This window comes from Thalia democratica, chromosome 4 (assembly GCF_965202585.1).
Source record: "Thalia democratica chromosome 4, ktThaDemo2.hap1.1, whole genome shotgun sequence".
In the NCBI taxonomy this organism is placed as follows: Eukaryota; Metazoa; Chordata; class Thaliacea; order Salpida; family Salpidae; genus Thalia; species Thalia democratica.
The window spans coordinates 56,314,875-56,341,255 of NC_139168.1; the positions used below are offsets into that span (position 1 = coordinate 56,314,875).

At 26.0% G+C, this 26,381-nt stretch overlaps 1 protein-coding gene across 1 annotated transcript; it reads right to left on the reverse strand.

Moving 5' to 3' along the window:
- LOC145834784 (NADP-dependent oxidoreductase domain-containing protein 1-like) lies at positions 1 to 24,293 on the reverse strand. The gene is made up of 6 exons (XM_082942296.1): positions 24,039 to 24,293; positions 19,805 to 19,968; positions 18,453 to 18,633; positions 11,963 to 12,132; positions 5,296 to 5,494; positions 1 to 1,008 (listed from the first exon to the last, which is right to left on the reverse strand). Exons 1-6 carry the CDS (start codon positions 24,236 to 24,238, stop codon positions 864 to 866), a joined length of 1,059 nt encoding a protein of 352 aa, XP_082798422.1. The 5' UTR covers positions 24,239 to 24,293; the 3' UTR covers positions 1 to 863.
- Between the last annotated feature and the right edge of the window lie 2,088 nt (positions 24,294 to 26,381).

The window sequence follows — 26,381 nt, forward strand, 5'->3', positions numbered from 1 at the left end:
CAAAAAATATCTTGCGTTTAATTAGTTATCACAATCATACAATATCATAAATAAGTGTACGCACTGTCATCAGGGTTGCCAAATTTTATCCAGGTCTTCAAAATTTCTTCTAGGTTTTTAAAATTACACGTTTTAGGATCTATTTTTAACTAAAATTAAGTTTAAGGTTAAAAACCTGTGTTAAATAGTATTACAACGTTGAAAAGGTAGATACCGTATAGCTTCTTTAAAGGGGCTTTTTAGTAAAACAAAAATTATAATAACAATTTTTTTTATCTATTCGAAAGATTTTTTGAGTCAGATCGAAATTTTACTATTTAACATGTAAAAGTTGTTTAAAATTCTATTATTTTCAGGTTTTTTATCAAAAATTCTAGGTTTTTGGTAACCCTGTGTCATATATTATTGTTAAACGCGAAAAAAATTTCTAATGAGTAAAGACCTGGTCAATAATTTTCAACCAAGAAAATTATAAACTAATAAAGTTTTCTTTGAGTGTTCTTCGCATTATACTAGCTTTTTCTTATAAAAACAAATTTTTTTTATATTTATTTTGAATATAATACGATTGAGAGCATAGTATACTAATAGATAATAATAGTTTTTTTGTAAGTAAAACTGCTATGAAAAACTTATTCAATTATGTAAACAAACAGCTTATGGTTTGTTACTAATTTTGCGATCTTAAGAACTTATATATATATATATATATGATCAAGCTTCATAAAGTTCAAACACATAAGAACAATTTAGGAAAAAGAAAAACAAATTTTATTGTTTATCATTGCTCGGAACTACTTAAAAAATACTTAACTTTAAAAAATACTTAGCTTATATTTTATTATTATAGACTTGAAAAATAGTTAGTTAAAATAAAGTCTAGTAAAAACACTTTTAAAATTTAGAGCTAAACATTGAAGAATTTCTTCGTTGACAAAAAACTTAAGAAAATTCACAAATGGACTTTCTTTAGACGATAAACCACAGATTTGAAAACTCGGCAACTTTCTGAAAAAATATTAATCACTAGACATATTGTTAATTATCTTATCTTAAGTAGCTAATCAAACAATATGCAGTTTAAGTTGTTTGTATATAGTCCTGGACAAGATGTTAAAAGGTATCCGTGGTGTGCGACTCGATAACCGAAAGGTTTTTTTGTGCACCAGGTCCTAGGACCAAATATTTTGAGCGTCTTTTTTATCGTTCAATAAACTATAATATAGACGTTTTTTGCATTATAAGTCACAATTTTACTTATTTTTCTATAAAAAAAGCCTAAGACTAAGGATATCGCGAAAACGCCAAAACACTTAGTTATTCACTGAAATTGCAAGAAACTTTCAGTACGTCTTTGTCAAGATTATTTATTTCGGGGCTTGTTTTTGTTCAAAATGGTTGAACCAAATATGCGCTAGAAAAAAATTATCAATAAAAAATTAAAACTTTTAAAATTGCAAAAATTGATAAAACAAAAACTAAATCATAATAAAAATTGTATATTTTAAATATAAAGGCTTATATTTCGGGGCATGATTTTATTTGTTATGATATACTCAATATTTATAACGTAATAATCAAAAGTTTAGAAGAGATAAAAAATTAATTTTTGTTAGTTTAACTTTTTTTAAAAGCTTTACATAATGTTTACTATTATTGTAAGATTATACTTGTAAAAATTCAAATTGATATCTTGTATTATTACGACGTAACATACACTCTATTTTAAACTTTGAAAAGTTTCTAATAAAACAATATAGTAAACTTAATAAGTAGTATTTAAAACTTTTGATTATTACGTAATTAGCAATTTTCTTATAATGTTTTAATTTTTGTGTAATTTTTTTTTTGGGTTGTGACACGCGTATTTAAGGTCCGATCATTTTTAATAAAAACATGCTTGATACAGACATCCTAAACATTTCTAGTAATCTGAGTAAATCACTTTGTCTGTGGACGTGTTCGCATTATCAATAGTTTTGGTACTTTTTATAGAAAAAGTTTTTTGTAAACATAGACTGAAATAAAAGTATACTGAAATAAGAGCATTAAAAATGTTTTGAATTTAAAATGACTATATAAAATGATCGAGTATAAAATTAAAATTTAGAATTAACCAAGAGTAAATGCTTGAAAAACATTACTGTAAAAATAACTTGATAAAATAGTTTGACTAAAGTGAACAAACGGTAAAACTTGCAGTGATAAAATTAAACTTTCAAATTTACTATTACTCAAAAAACTACTACTAAATACTACTAATAAAATAAATATTACTAATAAAACTACATAAAGTGAAAATTAAAAAATTCTAGTCTGATAAACGAATTTTTTCTGCTTACATAAACTGGGCTTTAATGATTGAATAAATAAAGTATCTTAAATATGTAGCTGAGAAGAGTTATCAGCTCGCATTAAAATCGAAAAGTTCTTTTCCTTGTAGTTACTGGCACACTCATGAGTGTCAATTAAAAGTTTTCCTACTGCAAAAAAGTTTTTCTTAGGTTTGTTCGATAGACCATTAAATAGCTTTTAAATATTTTTTCACAAGCTGATCAACTTACAATAGAAACCTTAGAGATGTTTTTTTCACGTAGTCACTACCACAGAGACAACTAAATTTACAAATTATGTTCCTTTTTTATTGAGTGCGAGAAAAGTCCTTGTAAATTCCACTTTAGGATCGATTAGTGAACAAAATTGTTCTTAGAAGTACAGAGCCAAAAACTTGGCTTACTTACTCAGAATTTTTTGTAAAAAACCTCTCAGAAATATGGCCACGGTAAGGAAGTTTTCAGTAAACTGGTCACTTTGATTGCTTATAATTTCAACGCTGTTGAACTTCTTGCTCTTGTTATAACTTTCGATACTAAGTTAAGTGGAAAAACAAGAAACGCAGGTGGATTTTGATAGTATACCGAATATGTTCGTCAAGAGTGAACCCATGGCCACCCCATCTGCCTGTTTGTAAATTTTACCATCAAATTAGACTTAAATCAAGACAAAACAAAATGTCTTTTAAGTCCAAATGGATGCTTTTGGCTTCAAAACTAGAATTCAGTTTTATATGTTGTACAAACTTTTTTGAAACTTTGTCTAAATCTAGTGCAAGTTTTTTAATTTAAAAATTTGCCCAAACCATTTTGTGGTGAACCTACTATAGATAAAATCGGTCTTAAAGGACATTTTTTTATGTACTTTAGGAATACCATAGAGTTCTGGACGTTGAGAGCCTACCCGTCTGATTGAACTATATATAATTTCATTACGTACTTTTGTTTTTACAAACCTAACATTTTTGTTTGATACGAAAGTTCAATTCCTACCATGAAACAATTAAAATTAACACAACACATATGTTTGGCCTTAATGAAACCCTTAAATATATTTTTTAATTTTCAAGTATAATCTAGAGAACTTAAAATTACAACACCAGAATCTTTATGAGGTTTTGAGATAATGATGTTTTTAAGCTGCTTAAACTCTCTTAATCATTCTGAAATCACTCAAATAATTTTTTGTACCACTATAACTATGCGCAAAGTCACAAAAATTGGCATCTAAATTGCCATGCGTTTCATTTATTATTGGCAGATGGTGATTTAACTACACTGACAAATGTTCAAAATTAACTTCACGGCTTAATTGTTTATTGGTATTTAAACCTAACTTTAAAGAATTAATTTAATTTTTATTAGGTCTTTCAATAGATAAGTTTACAACATTTCCAATATTATTAATTATCACACCAAATCTTTTCTTTTAAGAATAGTTTAACAATTTATCAGATTTTTTTAACTTTTTCAACTTTTTATTAACTTAAATGATCTTAATATTATATGTTTTGGTTTTAAGAAAACAAATAGAGAGATCTCAACTGCTGGAGGAGAAGTAATATATTTATTCTTTCAAAAATTTATTTTGCAAACTAAGTTTCGGTCAAAGACCTCGTCAGTGCTTAAATAAATCTAAAAAAAGATATGTGACAGTCATGGAAAATAGCATTTAAACAATTAAATTAAAAACAAATTATTACTGAAAATTATTTCTTAAGAAACTAAACGAATTAAATTTTAATATTAAGACTGAGTTTTAGTAGAAGTTTAAATTAAAAAAAAAATTTTTTAGATTTATTTAAGCACTGACGAGGTCTTTGACCGAAACTTAGTTTGCAAAATAAATGTTTGAAAGAATAAATATATAATATTAATATCTTAATTTGTCAAGTGTTAAAATCAAAACATCAGTATCATTTTATTTTGTTGCTATAATTGTTTTTTTAAATATGTTAAAAATTTAACTTTATTATTGTAAGTTTTTACCATTGGTTCGTTTTAGTGTGATTTAAAATTAAATAACGTTAACAGTAAACAGTAACGTTGTTCGAGCATTAACTCTTGGTTAATATTGAATTCTAATTTGACGATTATTAAGTCATTTTATATTTTTAAAATATTTTGATTTCAATATGTGTTAGTTTATAATAAAATGTGTTAGTTTATGCAAACTATAAATTGGAATCCAAAAAAAACGATATAAGGTTTTTATTCAAGTTTCTTTTAATGGAAAACTTTTTTTATTTTAGTTTACATTAAAACTCAAAAGCACTTTCTTGACTTTATAGTACAGTTTTTATATAAAACAGGTTCTTTGACTATATTTTTAAGTGTCGATTTTTTTTATCACTTTCAGTACACCAATGAAAATGGGAACGGGTCAAAATTGCACGAATAAAATTTTGCACGGAAGGTCAATTTTGCACGAGTGACAGTTTTGCACGAAAGTAGAAAAAAAACAGAAAAAAGAAGGTATAAAAAAAATACAAAAAAAAAGACTAAAAGATGAATTAATAAAAAAAAACAAGGAAAAAAAAGTTATCGACCGAAGGTAAGGGATAGGGGTAACAGTTATAGTAAAAATAAAAACAAAACTAATAATAACTAATATATCAGTAAAAGATTAATTATTAAAATAATAAAACGAAAAAAAAAAGTTACTGACTGAGTGTAAAAGGGTTAGTGGTAACAATGATGATAAAGAAAAATAATTGAAATCGACAAAAAATTAAAAATTTATAAAAACAAATTTCAGCCCGTGCAAAAATGTCTTTGTGCAATTTTGTCCCCTCGTGCAAATGTATCTTCGTGCAATTTTGTGCCCTCGTGCAATTTTGTACGCTCGTGCAAATTTGACACCTACCCAATGAAAATATATGGGAATAATTTGTATAACATATAAAGTACCTTTTAGAACAAAAAGTAGTTGAAAAATAAACATATTAAGTAAAAAATTTACTTGGAATCATAAAAAGACACTAGTTCATTTATGTTTAGTACATTATCCCAATTTAATTTTATTTCATCTCGTAACATAACTTGATTAATAATGTTAAGGATTTCATTTGGATCGATTTTCAGATTTACCATCATATTAATCATATAGTAGAGCAAAACTTCCACCGTTTCAAATGGAGGAGTAAAGTTAGTTGTTTCAACTGCAAGAAAATAGAATTAAATAATTAAAAATTTTTAATTCTAGATTTGAAACTATCTTATGTAAAAATTACTGTAAACCAAAATTTTTAAGGTTTTTAAGTTATTATAAAAAGAGCATACTCTGTAAGTTTTAATTTAATATAAATCTATAGAAAACATTAATTGTTGTTTTACTAGATATTAGCAGGTTATAACATTCCAAAAACTTAATAGATTCAAGTGATTCAAATCTTTATAAACTTAATCCTACTATACATAATATAATTATAGTTAATGTATACAATAAATTTATGACTTACTTACAAACTCTTTTCCACAAAAAATCTTAATTAAAACGATTTAAAAAACCTTATTACAATAAACAATAACGCTGCTTGAATTTAAACAGTATATAATATCAAAATACTGTACAAAATAGATATTAATTTAATTATAAATAAAGTCACTTCTCGCGAATCTACGCACTCGTTTAGTTACACGCACTCGTTTAGTTACACACTCTCGTTTAGTTACATATTTTAGAATTCACAAAAACTATAAAAAAATTGTTTGAAATATCTTTAATATTGTAAATTTATTTTATGTATTAAATTAAAAATATACTATTATTATTATTTTTTAAATTAAAATTCTAATATTATAAATCCAAACAGATAAAAATCTTTCCAATTTTAAAAAACTGAAGTTTGTGCCTTCTATAAGGAGCCTATTGAACTTTATGGCTTTGCTCTTTATGTTATAGGTGTCTTAACCCCCCTTTATACCTTTAAATCAAACAAGGTACAATGTTCAACTCCTCAAAATATTTATGGCATAAAGTTTCATTTAAACTCAATAAATCTCCTAGTTTTAGCTAATTTGTTCCTTGCCTACCTAAGACTAAACTTATCTTGCATGATACAAGAGAAAGATATATTACAAAAAACTTTGTATAGACATAAACAATTTTTATTAAAAAGCTTTTCACATATATGTACAACTTGAATGAAAACTATTTTTGTAAACAAAAAAGTGGGAAAGTCTACATACTGAATTTAATCAAATCAGGGTTGCCAAATGTTTTTTGCAAATTTTTTCCAGGTTATTAAAAGTACACATTTTTGGGTCTATTTTTAGTTTAAACTTAAAGTTAAGTTTGAGGTAAGAAACTGTGTTAAATAGTATAAAAATATTCATAAGATACTATAAGGCTACTTTAAATGTGTTTTTTTGAAAAAAAAATTGATGATGACAACATTTTTTATCTATATGATAGATTTCTTGAGTCAAATCGAAATTTTACTAGTTAACATTTAAATTTAATAAAAATTCCAGGTTTTCCAGTTTTTTTTCAAATTTTCTAAAATTCCAGGTTTTAAGGTTTTTTGGCAACCCTATAAAGTTCATTATATAAAAAAAGGTAATTTAGTCGTATATTTTCTACCTCTCTTTTAATTATGCTATCTTGTTAAGTTACGCAGTTTGCTGTGGACACAATGTGCGTAGATTCGCGAGAGGTGACTGTAATGCTATACAGGGTCATTGAGAATATTAATGATTTGATACCAGACAGTTTATAACAATTTTTCAAAATATTTATTTCTAAACTTTTTTGGTTAAATCTGGCCCACCGACAAGAAAAGTTGCCAAACTCTACGCTAGAAATCCTTTAGGCATTACTAAGCATTTGCACAAAATATCAAAATTTATAATTGAAAGTTACTAATATTTTAGAATTAAATGGTTTTAACCCTATGTTCAGTTTTCCTTTATTTTTATAACTGTCTAGATTTGCTGTATTGTAGATATTTTTACTGTCATTATACGTTAGTTATTATTAGTAATTGTTTATGTAGTTTATAGTACAGTGCTTATTCACTTATCCGGACACTTTGGGCAAGATTTTTCTGTAAACATGTCCGGATAACCAAAAATCCGGATAACTACAAAAAATTAATATTTCTTAAAGTATTACAACTGCCGTTATTATACAATGCATAATAAATAATTAAAGTGTTATAATAAATACAAATACATAGTAATTGTGAAATAGATATTAAAATGATAATTGATACAAGCTAAATTTTTGGTTTATTTTTTTTTTTTTGTAAAGTAGAAAAACACTAAACTTACTAATCCTCTGCAACGATAAACGTTTTTGTAATATTGTTTGATTTAAAAATCAAACTTCTATAAAAAAAAAAAAAAAAATCAACTTTGAATTCAATTAACTATCAAAAAATTTAAAAAAAAAATACAAGTGATGTTTGACGAGAAAAACCATTGACCCTTTAAGATGACTCAGTATAACCAAATTACAAAAATGTACTAAAAATTGTTTAACTTTGAAAATTATTGAACTTTTTGAATAATTATGTCAATATTAGAGAATAAGAATCAAGTATTACTTATATAAATAAGTGTCTTAGTATAAATAAAATTATAGTATTGTATGAATTAAAATATAATAAATCTTTGATTAGTCTTTTGCCTATGGAGCGAAAGTTTAGAGGTAGTAGAAGCAAATAAGAAATAAACAGATAATAAATGTGACTAGCTTAAAACATGCGACTTAGAAATCATGATAAACCTGTATTTCAGACACTGCTTTAATGAATTTAGAAGAAGACTTTTCATGCATAATTTTATCTTGGTTTTATTAAATTTAATTAGTTTACAAAAGTATAAATGATCAAATCTAAAATATATTAAAAATGTACCGCTTACGCGGTAATTGTCTCTTTTTTACTTTCTTCTTTTTTCTCAAGCGAGTATGAATTCAACAATCGCGAGTAATTTAGGGTTCTTTTAGTTTCTACTGCATTGCAGCGGTCTGAACTCAGTGCAGCTTTTCGCTGCACTTAAGTTTTAATGGTTTCAATCTTGTTGTCGAATTGATTTCGATTTTAGAATACTTTTTGAGTTTGGTTTAAACATTTAGTGTTTAGTTTCTTTTATTCGAGATTGTCGTCTTTTAAAAGAATTGATAATTTGGTTTATTAGTGTAATGTTGTGCAGTATTTTATCATCTTTTCGTTTCGCAAATTCATTGTAAATATAATCATGATCACAGATTCGAACTCAGTTTAAATTAGTATAAGTAACTGATTTATCAAACCTTTAGTAAATGGTAAGTAATTCATATTAGTTTATTTAAGTCAATTATAATTTAAGCGTTATCTTGGGGACTTCTATTATACAAGTTAGAGCGCACGTTGCGTTATAAACCAGGCCAATAAAAGTGTGTAAGTAGAATCCATGTTGATAGCGACATGATGACCCGGACGTCCAGTTAGTTATAGCTGGAATTGAACACAGATACCTTCATTAAAATTTCTACGTTTTTTTACATGGGGACAGAGTGGAATAAACCTGATTTAATAATAGTATGAATTTGATAAACTTTATGGCATTTAGTTAACCTAGTCATCAGGTCTGTAAAATTTATAAAAATGAGTTTAAAAATTCTAGTTGGAGAAACAACTAAGTAGTTCGAGTTTGTGATAGATTTGAGTTGTTTTTTTCTAATGGTGATTAGTTTTATTGTGTTTAATTTTATGTTAAAGTGGTTTGGGAAAGGCTAATCGACATGTGTTAAACTAAAATGTATTTGTGGTGTATGATATTATCGCAATTCATCGTTGAAGCGTTTTTGTGAATTTTAAAACTTGTACGAGCAAGTTGAAACAAAAGTTAGTCTTGTTTTCAAGTTGTTCCGCCGTCTCGTCAAATTAATTAAATATAGTTTAATCGTTTTAAACATTTTGTTAAAAGATAAATGCTCGCTAAAAATTAAAATGAAATTAAAGCCTTCTAATAATAAAACTTTTGTATAACATAAAGAGTTTTAAACGTCTATAAAAGTTAGCAACTGTAAAGTTTAATTGTTTTGTTTTCAGACAATCGTTTTAATTTGAACTATAACGAATAATAAACTTATTAAACTGCATTTAAAAGCATTGTTGTTTTTCGTTCGTCCTGGTAAAAATACTTGTATGAGGTTATTAAAACTTGTTTTCAGGTGTATAATCGGTTATTAAAGTGAAATGTCTTAGATTTATTAAACTTAATTTAATTTTATATTTAGCAACAACGATGTTTCAAACCAGTACATTTAAAAAAGTTCTTTTCGCCTAAGTACTGTACTAATTACAATATACTCGAACTTTAACTGTTTAATGAGTTTTCGTTAATGTCAAAGGAAGTTTAAACTTTATAACCAGAAATTTTACAACCTCAAACTCAATGTTTTACTGCTGAAAAAGTTGTTGTATTGTTAAAGGAAGTTCATACTTAAATGACAATTCTTTACAACTTCAAGTTTGAATACTAGTAACAAACTTTATTGGCATGTTTTTTGTTGTTTTAAATCTAACCGTATTTATAAAAAAAAACATTTTTAACGAGGTCATTCGAGCTATTAAATGTCTTACCCGGTATTTAAAATCTGAAAATAAAAAAAGATTTTGTTTAAAATTTGTTAGAATATTAAAGTTTTTAAATCAGTACAAGTTCACAGGCTTTATACTTTTACAAAAGGAAGTTTAAACTTTTGAGACGCATGTAATTGCTTGTTTTGTCAACTAACTCGTGTAAAATGTTTTTTATGTCAATTCTTGTAGAGAATTACTTCGTATTAATTGAAGCCACAAATGTTTCTCAATTACTTTAAAACTTAACAAACTTTAAAGTTAAAATATAAATAGACTAATTGATTAATGTAATGTTGTTGCAAACTAATAGCATATAAGTTTGTAAATTATTTTTTTTTAATGTTTTAACTTGTTTTTAAAATTGATATCAAGTAGTGACGTACATTCTAATTGCACTTTCGCACGAACGGCTCGAGAAACGAATCGGCGAGGAGCGGTACGAGAGACCGAGTTTTATGTACAAGGAGAGAAACGAGGGGATGTACAGAGAGACGGATCAGAGGAATCCGTAGCGCCAACAGACCGCTAGGTGAGGCAAGGAGACGGATTCCGTAGCGCCAACAGACCGCTGGGTGAGGCAAGGAGACGGATTCCGTAGCGCCAACAGACCGCTGGGTGAGGCAAGGAGACGGATTCCGTAGCGCCAACAGACCGCTGGGTGAGGCAAGGAGACAGATTCCGTAGCGCCAACAGACCGTTAGGTGAGGCGAGGAGACGGAATCCGTGGCGCCAACAGACCGTTAGGTGAGGCCAGGAGACGGAATCCGTAGCGCCAACAGACCGCTAAGGTGAGGCGAGGAGACGGAATCTGTAGCGCCAACAGACCGTTAGGTGAGGCGAGGAGACGGATCAGCATAAACCGGTCAAACGACGTGGAGATGTACAAGGGCGGAGCGAGTTCCAGCAGCGAAGAAATTTTTTAAACTTTCTACATTTGTCTGTCATTTTGAAAACTGTATCATACTTTTATTAATTTTGTGTATTTTAAATTAATGCTTTTTAAACTAAGGAGATAAAAGTCGGCGGTCGTTTTTCGTTAATTTTTCTATATAGGGAGTTTTAAGCATTCTTACAAGTGTTAATGAATAAAAATTAATGTTTTTTTTCGGAAAACCAAGAATAAATTCTTAAAGTACGAAGGTAAGAGGAGAAAATGTACCGCTTACGCGGTAATTGTCTCTTTTTTACTTTCTTCTATTTTCTCAAGCGAGTATGAATTCAACAATCGCGAGTAATTTAGGGTTCTTTTAGTTTCTACTGCATTGCAGCGGTCTGAACTCAGTGCAGCTTTTCGCTGCACTTAAGTTTTAATGGTTTCAATCTTGTTGTCGAATTGATTTCGATTTTAGAATACTTTTTGAGTTTGGTTTAAACATTTAGTGTTTAGTTTCTTTTATTCGAGATTGTCGTCTTTTAAAAGAATTGATAATTTGGTTTATTAGTGTAATGTTGTGCAGTATTTTATCATCTTTTCATTTCGCAAATTCATTGTAAATATAATCATGATCACAGATTCGAACTCAGTTTAAATTAGTATAAGTAACTGATTTATCAAACCTTTAGTAAATGGTAAGTAATTCATATTAGTTTATTTAAGTCAATTATAATTTAAGCGTTATCTTGGGGACTTCTATTATACAAGTTAGAGCGCACGTTGCGTTATAAACCAGGCCAATAAAAGTGTATAAGTAGAACCCTTTGTTGATAGCGACAAAAATAGTTTGAAAATTAGTTGGAAAATTTAAATGTGTAATTTAATGACATTGTAAGTTACAATAGATGTTGAAGTGAAAAGTGTTTGAAATTAAAATTAATAACTTTTATTTTGTATTAAAACTCGAATAGGTCAACGAATAAAAATATTGAGAGATTCAAATTTGTTATAACACTACCATTTTAGATTGCAATCAAAACATTTAATATTGTAAAAAAAAATTTACAGCAAAAATTTTATTTGTTACTAAAAATAGTTACAATAGTGTACTTTAAATGAGTAATATTTATTAAACAATTAAATTAATCATAATGGTAATATACTTAAATAATAAAACAAACCTTGCATAGTATTAACTTTATATACAGGAGTGCAAAAGTCAACTATGTTTTCAGACAACAAACATGTAGTTACATCGTTACCAACTTTCCAAGTCGACAGATCTAGAACAGTTGTCGGCCACTTAAGTTCAAGCCGATATACGCTGGTATGATTTAAAACTTTGATTAACCTGAAATAATATAACCATAAAAAAAGCATTTTATAAAAATAATTACTTATAGTTAATAACATTAATAAAAAGTACTAATAGTTTACAACAAATAAAGTAAAATAATAATTTAAGTTAATATAAATAAATTTTAAAGAGATATTTAGCATAAAAATTGACTAAGTTAGCTGCTCATTAAATGCTTATAAGTATCTTTGAGTATACTTCATCATTTAAGGGCATAGGGGGGTCCACCTTGATTTTTACAAGTTGATCTTATTTGATAGAGTTTTATCTGAGCTACCAGACATTTTTAACCGCTTGAAAAAATTCGAAGTATTTTTTGAGATATGAGCGATCAAAGTCGGTGATCTCGATAGGTTCCTAATGGAAGGCGCAAGTTAAAAATGCAAAAAGCTACTATTTCACTAAAAATCTATCTCCTCATTCATTTTTTAACCATTCTTCTTCAAATTTTCACAGAAAGTGTATTATTAAATTTTAAAAAGATTCAATGCAGTAATTTTTTTAATTTTGAAATATATAATTTTTATTGAAAAAAACCACCTATTTTTGTTGTTTTTTTATCTAAAATTTTTATTTTATAATACTTTTTAAATTACAAAATTCAAAGTCTTTTAAAGTATAAAAGAAACGTTTCCTGAAAATTTGAGGTCTCTAGCTAAAAAATGAAGGAGAAGATAGGTTTTTAGTGAATTTTCGAATTTCTGAGAAAATTGAGCCCAAAGAATTTGCGGTCTATTCGATTGTATCGGAAACTTTTTATAAAAAATACAATATCTCAAAAGTTAATTAATATGTTTTTATTCTATAAAAACTGGCTTGTAGTTTATACTTTAAGCTTTCATATAAGATCCAATGTTATTTTCAGTAAAAAAATGTCAGACACCCCCCTATTCCCTTAATTGTTAGATAACCTAATAAGTACAAAACTAATTTTTTATGCAACTAGACCAAATTTAAAAATAAAAACTATTATGATCAAAATTATTAAACTTTTGTGTAATTAACTTTTGTAAACAATTATGAATAACTATTTCTTTCTATTATTTTTCTACTTTTTAATTTGTGACACTTATTTTGACAAATTTAGATTTTCGTCAGTTTTAAAAACTTTGGAAATATTTTCATCCAAACTTTATTATATTCGTCTAATAAAAAAGTAGGAAAAATTGTAGAAACAAATATATTTAAAGAAATTCTGACTTTATGCAGCATAGTGTAGTTAAAAAAAGGAAGACTTTACAAAGATGGTCTCCAATGGCTCAGCTAGAAAAAAATTGAAGCAAATGATTAAGATGTCCTAAATTTATACTAAGCCAAAAAACAACCAACATGCAATATTAGCTATATAAGAATTGAGAAGCATACTATATTGAGAAGCATACTTAGTTGATTTTATAGACACAACAAAATTATACGGACATCTTCTATTCAATTTTAATTTTGGTAAATAAAATTGGAACCACCCCTGTGCCATTAAATACATTTAATGTGTTTTACTTATTTTCTTATGTTAAATTGCTAGTTAAAGATAGTTTTTTTTTGTCATAAAAATATTTAGTTAAATTTGAATTATAATAAAAATAAATACAATCACTTTCAAATATAACATAATCTAATTTAAAAGAAATAATAAATAATTGGGGAATGTAATCCCACTTACTCCAGGTTTAAGAAGATTTTGAAATTTAAACGTTTAAAACGCTTGGATAAGAAAAGTATATCACAAGGCAAACAGATAGTTGCAATCTTTCTAACCTATATCTGCTAATGATCAATATTGGACCTATACCAAACCATATTGGCACACATGAGAAGTGAAAAATCTTTTTTTTAATTACTATACATCTATTAGATAACTTAATGAGATGGTATTTGTTATACAAAAAACAACATTTCCCTTTTTACTTTGAGAACTACTTCAGTAGAAGAATCAAAAGTGGATACAATTCACACTTTTTTACTAAAATGGCTTTCACTTTATTTAATGTTTCCTTTTTGTTGCTTTTTGCTTTGTATAATTTAATTGAATGAAATTTTTCTCAAGGGCATAGGGTGTAAATTATTTTCAAGTATTATATTTTACATAAGTAACCAAGCTACAAGTTACTTTTTACTACTTTTTTTATTTTAAGATATAAATTACACCAGCTACCAAAAATTGAGAGTTGCATAGGTATTCTATGTATAGCACAAAAAAAGTTATAAAAAAATATTTTACTAAAAATTTATCCCCTATTACAATTCTTGAGAAATATTTTATAAGTTTCATTCATAACATAATCTTTATAAAGTTTGTAAAACTTTTATCTTTAATGATAACAATTAAAGATCTCAAATTATTTATAAGGAGAACAGTATAACTTCAAATATTCTTAGGTTTTATTCTCAGAACAATGTTTCACTCAAAAAAAGAGATCATCAGTTTATAATAAAGTTTTAACTTTTAACTGATGATCTCTTTTTTCACTAAAAGTACATCATTTTCCACACATATAAAGGCCTTTTTTTGGTTAAAATATTTTTCTTTTTTAATGGATCATACAAAAAAAAACAGGCTCACAATGTCAAATTAATCATAAAAGTTAGATGATTAAAGTGACCACAACTTCTAGAAGGTTTCAAATAAAAAAAAACTTAACAAAATAAAACTGTTTCAACCGTTTTTAGGTGCAAAATGTACAAAACTGCTAAAAAAGATTAAAATGTATCTTGCATTTTTACTTAATAACAATTGTATATACCATTTAGATTTTTTTAAAATCCATTATTATTAAAATTATTATTTGAAATAAGTTTTATTATATATAAGCTTATTATATATATATATTATATAAATAAGCTTATTAAAATTTGAAATAAGTTTTAAGATATAGGTGGTTAAAATCCAAGAGTAAAATAGATTCCTTATGGGAGCAGAAAACTTAAATAGCAAAAAAAAAAAATCAATAGAAATCTATTTCCTCCTATGTTGTTTGAAAAATAAACCTCAAATTTTAAGGAATTGTTCAGCAACATGTTTTTTTTTTCATAAAACTTTTATCAATTTTTTTAATTTGCTGCAAAATATTTTTCTAATTATTTCAAGAAAAAATTCCAGAAAACTATTATTTATCTCAAAATACGTAGGAGAAGATACTTTTTTTTAAACTGTCTTTTTTTTTTACCGTTTTATTTTGCGCCTCCTATTAAGGACCTACTGTATTCTCCAACTTTGACCAGCTATATCTCAAACATTTTTGAAATTAAAAATCTGCAAAAAGCAACTTGTAGCTTAAGAGCATAGCGAAGGTCCACATTTATCTTTACAAGTTTTTCTTTTTTTTATAGACTTTTATCCGAGCTATCAGACATTTTTAACCGCTATAAGGAGTTCAAAGTAATTAAAAGTATAAGGAGATATAAACAATCAAAGTCAGTGACCTCAACAGGTTCCTAATGGAAGGCGCAAACCAAAAAGGCGCAATTCAAAAAGGTGAAATAAGACTATTTCATTGTAAATCTATCCTCTTCTTCATTTGTTGACCAATCTTCTTCAAATTTTCACAGAAAGTCTATCATTAAATTTAAAAAGGATTTAATGCATGAATTTTTCTTATTTTGAAAAGTATAATTTTTATTGAAAACAAACCACCTATTTTTGTTTTTTTTAGCTAACATTTTTATTTTTCAATATTTTTAAAATCACTATATTCAAAATATTTTAAACTATATAAGAAACGTTTTCTAAAAATTCGATGCTATCTTAAAAAATAAAGGAGAAGATAAATTTTTAGTGATTTTTATTTTTCTGAGAAAATTGACCCCAAAAAATTTGTGGTCCATACGTTTGTATCAGAAAATGTTTACAATACAAACAAAAGTTACAATATCTAAAGATTCAAATGATATTTTTTAATTTTATAAAAACTAGCTTGTAGTTTGTAATTAAAGCTTTCATATAGCAGCCAATGTTATTTTTAGTAAAACACCCCCCTATGCCCTTAAATAAAACTCTACAAAATAAAATTCAGTTGTGAAAAAAGTGATTTACTCCTAAATGCCCTTAAAATTGAAATGAAAACTTTGCTGTATTATTTGAACAAAAGCCAGGATTGCAGAAACAATTACTGAGATATCCCCTTTTTTTTTTTTAATTTCAAGCGTAAACAGAAAAGCCAGCTGAATTTTAAAAATTTTCTAGATTTTGTAACACTAGTTTTAAACTAAAACTATCAAAAAAAAAGTAAGAAGACATTATCTCTATCCAATATAATTCAATTAAACTATTGAAAACATAAAAAATAAAAACAATAAAAAAATTAAAGCTTATTAGAATTAAAACCTGCTATTTTTTTCATGGTGATAGTAAAACCAAAATTTTTTTTAATAGTTTAATATTCATTAATTTCAAATAAAACTTTGAGCAGATGTTAGACAAAAATAATTATAATTTCAAGAAGTTTTTAACAAAAAAACTTATTGCAATGGTTTAGTTTTTAAATTTATTTTGAAAATCAACTGAAAAACTTGACTTAAAAAATTAAATACCTTACATAAAGATTTTATAAATTAATAAAATTTTGTTATTATACCTAAAATATTTTTTAAACAGAACCACTAGAAACTAAGTAAAATAATTTATATATAATATTAAACAAGTTGATTAAATATATTTAAAATCAATCCCACATCAAATCCCACAATCAACAGAATTACACAAAATCTTCAATAGAAGTTCCACCAAGATATCATACTGTTGTTCCCCGAACATTAAAGCACTAATAAGTGGACATAATAAGAAACTGCTAGAAAAACCACAAATAGAACCGAAGCTATGCAACTGCAGAAACAGAGAGCAATGTCCAGTAATGAATAAATGTAAATTAGAAAATGTAATATACGAAGCAATCGTCTCATCTGAGAAAAATAAGAGAATGTCATATATTGGATCCACCCGAAGAGCATTCAAAAATAGATTGTACGAACATAGAGTATCATTTCCAAAACCCAACAAGAAGAAGCCCGCCAACTGTACACAACTCGCCAACTACATGTGGAAATTATATGAAAAAGGCGAGAAACCCACTATTGAATGGAAAATTCTCCGACAGACAAAAAGCAGATTTAAACCAAACTTCATGTGCTCGATATGTAACCTTGAAAGACTGTTTATAGCAAATGCTAACCAGAGAAAAATCCTTAATAAAAGAAATGAACTAGTCACGCAATGCCCTCATTACCCTAAGGAATACTTTTAGTTTATTTTTTATCGCATTAACTTAGTTTATTTAGTTTATTTCATTCTATTTAATTATATTTTTACATTGTATTTATGTTTGTATTGTGTAAAGATTTTGTTTTAAAGTTACAACATTCCCGTAAAAAGACCATTTCTGTTTTCTAAAAATCCCCTACAAATCTTAGTATTTACATTTTTTCAAAATCCTAATATATTAAATGCTTAGTAAATAAATTTTCAAAATATATAAAATCTATAGTTAATAAATTATTTAAACTAAACTTACCTATATTTCATTTTAATTTAACTTAACTTTAAAATTTAACTTTTGTAAACTACATATTATTACATATTATTTAAAACTCATATTTCAAATGTAAATATTATTTTCATTTATGTGTGTATTTTTATTTTCCAATTCATCGCCCTGTATACTTTTGTTTTCAGCTTTTTTTAGCGTCTGATGAACTGCTCTGCAGGGAAACGGCGTAACGCAATAAAAGTTTAACAATAAGTTTATATATATATTTAAAATCATAAAAAATAAAGAATATTTTAGTTTTAAGTGTCTCAAATCTTCCCTTGGTTGTGTAACTTAAGTTGTGTAAGTTTTTGCGAGTTTAAACTTGAGATACTAATAAGATTTACTATTTGAAAAACTTTTAAAAGACAGACTTTTAAAACAAAGTTTACCTTAAAACTTGATTTATAGTTACGTAATAATATCCTTTTTTAAACTTTTATATGCAAGAAAATTTTGAATTATTCAGTTCTAATTGTCTACTGAAGAAGATTTTGAAAGTACTTTAGGCAATATAACGTTTACTATTAAATTTGTAGATTTTTTTGTTAAATAAAAATAACTTTTTTATTTAAAAAAATAAAGAAGAAATAAATGCTTTGGTCTTTGGGTAATTGAGCCATATATACAAATCAATATAAAATTGTGATAATTAAAGAAATTAGAATTTTATGACTTATTACAAATTCAAAACTCAAAGGTAGAAGTTAACAATAACTTCTTATTATACATTTTTATAGTTTAGTATTTATTTAAGTCTATAAGAAATACAAAGATTAAAAAAGAGACTAAAACTTAGTAGTAGAAGTAGCCGCAAGAAAGCTGATAACAAGTGCAAAAGAGGGAATCGAATTTTTTATTTCTTTAGAAACTTTATTCAAAGAAGATGGATTAAAACAAAGAATTAACACATCTGCTGATAATGCAGCTTCTTTGTTGTCACAAACACACTTTATTCCCATATTTTGTAGGTTCACTGAAACAAAAAGTATTAAACATCAGCATAAACATAACAATATTCATTATCATACACTTATATAAAGTGTATCTACTGGAAGTAATTACACAACAAACTAAAGTCAATAAAAGTGCTTGATAAAAACAATCAAAATAATACAAGTAGAAACAATTAAAAAGTATCCACGTTTATAAGCATACAATTTGTAGATTATCTTATTCTTAAGAACAGTTGTTTAAAAAGTTGTATTATAGACTAATCATCATATCAAACAGTAATGAAGAAAAAACTAGCTTGAATTTTGCAAAAAAAAAAAATTAACACAAGTCTTGGCTTTCCAAATAACATGAAAAAAAATCAAACAAGCCTTAGTGTTTGGTAACTATGTTTTAACTTCTTAATAAAACTCAATGTAACTTTTGAGATATAAGGGTTCAATGTTAGTGAATTAAATAGGTTTGCTTCTGAATGCAAAAGTAGACTATTTCACTAAAAATCTAAATTCTCCTTTTATGATAAAATGAACCTTGTAAAAAAACTGTATGTTCTTAAACTTATATTTGCACATTACAACTAAAAAAAAAAAATTTAGATTCAAAAAATTTTGGATATTTTTCTTTAATTTTTGCTTTTTATTTTTAAGTATTTTATTCTAATACTTTGAAAAAATAATTTTAGAAAAATTTTGAGATCTGCAAAAAAAGATCAACTTGTAAAAACAAGGTGGACCCTCCTATGCCTTTAAACTGTAAAAAATAAAGATTTAAAGCCATGTAGCACTTTAAATAATTTAAATTTCTTGGCACTAAATTAGTCTTATGATATTGTTTCATAAAACTAGTGAGTGTTTTGGTCAGTGACATGTAAAACTTGATCTTTTTCCATATATTTTTTGTATTCAAACACAAACACATTTAACAGTAAAAGAAAGTGTAATTTAAAAATGCTTGTCAAATAATAAAAAAATTAGTATTTAAGTATTTTGATACAGTATAACCTTAAATATAGTTTTTTCTACATAAACTGTTCTTAATATATGTTTTTTTTACTGTTTTTCTATACATTAACTATTTAATGTTTTTAATTCAGTGTATTTGTTTAAAATGTATACCACAACATAAAATAAAAAAACATTGTCAAACTAAATAGCAGTTTTATTAATTTAACAAATGAATGGTGTAAAGCTTACCAAGATTTTCGGGTTGTCGGGTAGAAATAACTATATCTTTAGGGTTGACCCCAGAAAAGTATAGAAGAGATGAAACTATTTGTTTACCAAGTCTTCCACATCCAATTAAAGCTATTTTGATAGGAGTATTAAAGGCAGTTTTCAAATTACTGTTTGCTATCTGTCTATAAGTTGTGATGTTTTTTAGTTAATGTAAAACTATTTTATAAGTTTAATGGTAATTTTAATGTAATAAAATCTAATAGTTTTCCGAACTAAGTACTTAGTACAATTTTGTCTTAAATAGTAAGATAGTAACTTGTGAATTTCAAGTATAAGTTTAAATAAAAGTTGTTACTTTGAACTAGTAAAGTAAAACTTAAGATCTTAAAAACCTATAAAAAAATAAAGCCTTAACTGTTAAGTGAAAAAAAATATTTCCATAGAAATATTCTAAAGATTTATTATGAACTAAACATCAACTATACACTTTGATATGTTTTTTATAACATTAATTTTTATAAAATGTCAAATTTGTTCGAATGATTAGCAGTTCATTTACTAACCATATTTTAGTAAGCTAATTAACTAAATTTTAAACTAAGTCAAAGTAAATCATAGAGTTAGATAAAAACAGTAATTTATTTTATTTCTACTTTACAAAGTTGAAAGTGGCTAAAAGTTTAATAAAACTTAAACTAATCTGTAACTGGTTTTAAAATGAGTTTTGGTTGAAATTTAAATTAAAAAAATTAATTTTATCAAAATATAACAAGTTGATAAAGTACTTCTAACAACTATCATATAAGTCTTATATGAAATTTATTTCATAAGATCAACATTTCAAGATTTTAGTGCTTTAAACCTGTCCACATGATTTTGTTCTCTAATATGTAAATAAAGTAAATGGATACATAGCTAGGTTATGTATTATTCTTTGAATACTTGTGCCTAAAGCAAAATGGAAGAAATACTGTTTTAATAATATTAAAGTTGTTAAACAAGAGATTTCTAAAAAAGCTAAAAACAGACCTTAGAAATAAAAATCATGGCATTTAAGTAATCCAAAAAATAGATAACATATATTACAAAGTAAATAAATGAAAATAAAAGTTAAAACTTTCATTAAATCATGATAGGGTTGCTACAATACTATAGCCAAAAGGTTTTTTTATGCCCTAGGTCCTAAGACCTAATATTTTGAGCATTTTTTTTTGATTTTTCAATAAACTATATTATACACTATAGCAGTTTCATGTTTCATAAATTGTAAATGCTTAAAATTAAACAATTATTTTGTAGTTATTTATAAGAACAAGAACTTAAGTGTTCAAAATAATTCAAATATAAATAGGAAAATATTGAGTTAAAAGATGTGCAAGCATCTTTTTATACATATGGGCATAGGGGGGTAAACACCCTTTTTTGGTTTCTGATCTTATTTTATATAGTTTTTACTAAGCTACAAGATGCTTTTTACAGATTTAAAAAATTCAAAACACCTTTTGAGATATAGCCGGTCAAAGTCGGAGCCGACAATAGGTTCCTTATGGGAGGCGCAAACTAAAACAGCAAAAATAGACTATTTCACTAAAAGCTATCTTCTCCTACGTTTTTTGAGATAACTACTTTAAACTTTCAGGAAGTGTTCCTTGATATATTTAGAAAATTCTGTCGGAAGGAATTTTAAAATAAATTAAAAATAAAAAAATTATATAAAAAATAAACAAAAAAAACAGTTTAGAGACCGCCTAAGTTTAAAACAGGGTTTGTGCGCGAAATTTCTTTCATTTAACCTGACTGGGACCAATTTAGTCTGACATTTTTTCAAAGTAAGAAAAATCCCCTTTAGAAGTCATTTTATATATTGAGGGGTTTTAATTAGTACTATTGTAGTCTCCGACTTCAACTAGCTTTATCTCAAAAACATTTTGAGCTTTAAAAATCTGCAAAAAGCAATTCATAGCTTAGTTACAACTTAATAGAATAAGAAAATTGTGAAAAAGGTGATTGACCCCCCATATGCCTTTAACATTATAAAAATTCAGTGATAAGTTTTAAAACAAGTGTTATATCTAATACTAGTGTAAAAATTTAATATATATTACTAAACACAATTGTTTAATTTAATTAAGCACTAAGTAAAAACATTATAACCAGAAGATTTTTAACAAAACGACGTGTGCATTGTCGTGATTTATTAAAATTTAAAATGAAATGCTTGCACGAGTATTGAAATTCAAACAAACAGATAAGTTGTTGAACTAAACTCTAACGTTTAAACTGTATTTTTTTTATGAATTTTCATAATTATGACGTATATAATCTACTCCAAACAAAATAACGAAGATTCTTAAAAATTTTTTAGAGATTCAACATAAAGTTTTAAGCATTTATTTTTACAAATACTGACTGATTTGGTCTCTAATAACTTGATCATTATTTAGAAATAAATTCACATCTTAATTTGATTTTAAAAAGATTTTTCAATTCTTTTTAATCAAAAATTTTGAAGCATTTGAACTGAGAAAAACTGAGATTCTCAAACTTTTAAATAAAAAAACTGATTTAGCCTGACGTTTTTCAAATTTTTTCAAAAAAACTGATTTAGCCTGACTTAGCCTGATTTAGCCTGACGCGCATGAACCCTGTTAAAAGAAAATCAAAAAAGAGTCATCCTGTGTTTTTTCAAATCTTTAACAACTAATTTTTAACTTTTCAAAATTAATATAGATCAAGTTATTCAACAAAATTTGTTATAACTAAATCAATTAAATCTCATTTGAAGTTAGATAAAAATCTGTCCTAACATTATTAAAAAACTTTAAGTTGAGTTTTTCATAAAAACAAAACTATACTGAGTTTTAAAATATAATTCAAAACATCCTGAGTTATCCTGAGCTTTTCAAAAACTTCAAAATATCCTGCTGAGTGTGTGACAACTCTGATCTTAACACAATATTGATAAAAAAAAAATTGAATCTGATGTTTACTTTTACCATCAACTTCTATTATAAAAATATATGATATCAACTATGATTAAACTTAATAGAGTACAAAAAAAAATTTAAAAAAAACGAATAAGAATGACTTTAGTAACAAATACAATTGACACAAATAATACAAAACAATCACTTTTTCTTTAAATAAAAATCACAAAACTAGAGAGACCCAACACAATCTAAAGTTTGTAACATGTATCAAAATTCGATACATATAAAACATACACTTAAAGCACTGCAAATTTACTCATACTTGTGATTTAATAAAAAAATATTTAACTATGTTTAAATTCTTTTTTAGTAAGTTTTGAAGAAATTTTGGGAAACTAGACCAAAACTTTAGACCCAAATACTTAAAGCAGTTTAGGCCAAGCCTTATTCTTGGTCTTTCAGTTATAATGTTTAATTTGTTTGAAAACCTTGTAATGTGTGAATGTACAGAACTAGCAAGTGTAAACTTATTGTGCTCAACGTCAAACCCTGTTTAAAATATACACATCAACTTACAAACATGCAAATTATAGACATCATATAATTTTAAAACAGATGGTTTTATTGGGGTCAAGGCAGACACACGCAAAACGTATCTGATTACTATTTTTTGCATACAAACAATTTGTTTCAATTAACAGTAGCAACACCACCCCAACCATATATACAATACTAAATGTGCTGATAACACAAACTAAGGCATACACTTTTAAGTATAACTGTGTCCAAATAATACCTAAGTTTTAAAAATATAACACCTGGGGTAGAGTACACCGGAAGTAATAACTGGAAGATTCTTTGTGCATCAGGTGCTAGGACTACTTATTTTAAGAGCCTTTTTTTTTTGTTCATTAAACAATATAGTTACATCAAAATAAACATTAAAATAAACAAGAGATAAAAAAATTTATAGATAAATAATTAACTTTATAACATTTTACATTAAAAATACAAAATAGTCATTACTAAACACTAAATTATACAATATATTTTGATTCAGCTGCTTTGATTATTGTAGATACCTATAATAGTACTTGAGGTGGTTTATATTGTTGCTCTTCACTCCATGTGTTGCCTATTGCTGTGAACTACAGAATGAAATAAAAAAGAATATTGAAAATTAATTTTATATAAAAGTTTAATTGATTTTGTTTTAATAATAAAAACACATTTTGAGCCAGGTATTTTGGCTTAGCCTGCTATTGTTGCTTACCTAGTCTAATTCAATAATTTATAATTATTTAAGTTAAATTAAAACTTACTTAGATTTTTTTAACAGTGATATAATGTAAGTGACATGAGAGACAGATACAACAGTCATACAATGAAGTTTTTTTCTTAAGTTCAAATAATTTTCTTCAAACTCATTAAGGCCATGCTCAAAGTTAATAGAGTTTAGACCACTTGTAACATCATTCAAATTTTCTGTTTCAAAAAAGTCTTTTTTTATTTTGAAACTCATCAAAATTTGATTACTTGTTCAAAACACTATAATTTAGAACTATTTGTAGTCATAATTTGAAAGATTGTTTTATGAATATAAGGTTTTTTTATATTGTACTTAAAAACTTTATTAGTTAGAAATCCCCTGTTTAGAAAATAACTATGGAAACTAAAGTACCTAACTAAAGTTCTAAAAGGAAAATCTAATATTGGTTTTAACTTAAAAGTTTAGAGTCTAAAAGCCCCCAAACCTTTTTTAAATTTAAATGGAATCCGGCCCGCGGACAAAATTTATCCGGCCCGCGAGTGGATGATCCGGCCCGCTAGGCATTTTCAAATTTATATAAAATCCTACAAGCCAATGTAAATATTACAAAATTTGTACAAAACCTTTTTTAGATTATTTTCACAAAATAAACTGTAATACTTTAATCTGAAAACGTTTTTAAAAATGGCTTTTTATTTTTGTGGTAATAAAAACACTCTTTTGTTATAGTATCTTGTTCTATTTCAAGTCAGTTGAATTAATTCTTTTTCAAATTACTGAAAAAAATTGTTTGCTGAACTTACTTTAATGATCTTACCTATCATAACGATTTTCATACAAATGACATGTTAAAAATTGATGTCTTTCCCAGATGTGTAGTGAGTTGTTCTTATAAATATTAAGAAAACTAATTTTTAAAAACATTGACACCTAATTTAAGTAAAACTGCTCAACTTAACATTTTAGTAGAATGTTGCAAGTTGAGACTACAGTTTGCACTCTCTAGTCTCTTCTGCTATTGATATTTTAATTAAGGAATTTTTGATTAATTAAATGTTTAAGTTTAATGATGACCAACTGATGACAATATTTCATAAGAATATCTCATTAATTTTAAATATGATTTGTTTAGGAATTTATGTGTGTAATTTTTGTTTACAATCTAACAAAATTTTGAATAAATCTTCATAAGTTTTATTAAATTAAAAGATAGTAGTTTTATATTGTATTGTAATGTTAATTAACTTCTGAATAATATTATTAATGTAGCCTCGAGCCAAGGATTACCAAAATTAGATAATTTCGAATAGTTAATTTTTTTTTATGTTTTAGCTTGAAATCTTAGGCTCGAATAACTTTTAGTAAGTAAGTTATTGTTTCTATAAAACTAACTTGTATTAATTTGGTCCAGAGTTGTAATATGTATATATTTATAAGTACTTAATAGACATTAACTTAAAATGTTATACTTGAAAAACTTGGTAATTAATAAGTTGATTTAAAAATTTAAAACACCAGATCAATTAGCATCCAGCTGAATCCAAATCTTAGAAATTAGTTCTATTCGGATACGAAACCTTGTCTAAAATTAGTATTAAGACGGATCCGTATAACATTTTTGAATAAAGATCCGGATCTAAAAAAGGATCCAGCTGAATCCGGTAGATCACTTAATCGAAATGCTCCGGCTCGCTGAAGACTAATTTTTTTTGGATCCGGCCCGTCAGTTATTTACGTTGCCCACCCCTATTCTAAATGTATAAAATCTGTACACCAGGGTTGCTATTTCTGCCCAAGTTTTCTAGACTAAACTGAATTTTTTTTAATGCATATTCTTTATTAATGAAACTTCTAAAAACCTAATGGTACTGAAACTAATAGTTTTTGCACTTAATTCATCAAAACTAGACGCATAACGATTTTAAATCGAAAAAGCATAGAATTTATATTTAACAAAGTAAAAAACTCAAATTATAACAACTTTACAGCAAACTGGGACAGATTCTAACCCTGGGTTGTATATTTCACATGTATCAAAACTCACCATTCACAACGATACTTGTGAATGGTAAATACAGGGGATAAAGAATTAAACAGTAAAGATTTAAATATTTTTAATAAATTTTAAATAAACCTTGAACAGTTTTAAAAAAACCAAAAAAAATACCAAAAACAAATAAAATAACTATATTTTTAATCCGATCAATGTATTTATTTTTAAATATTAAGCTAGTCTTCAAATAATCGATCAATAAATTAATAAGTAAATCAATGTAATAAATTTTTAGCTCTTAAATATTTTTTTTTCCGTATTACTATTAGTTGAATTTTTTAAAATTATAATAAAATGTAAAGTTAATTGTATAATCATTTATAACGATAAATAAAAAAGTAG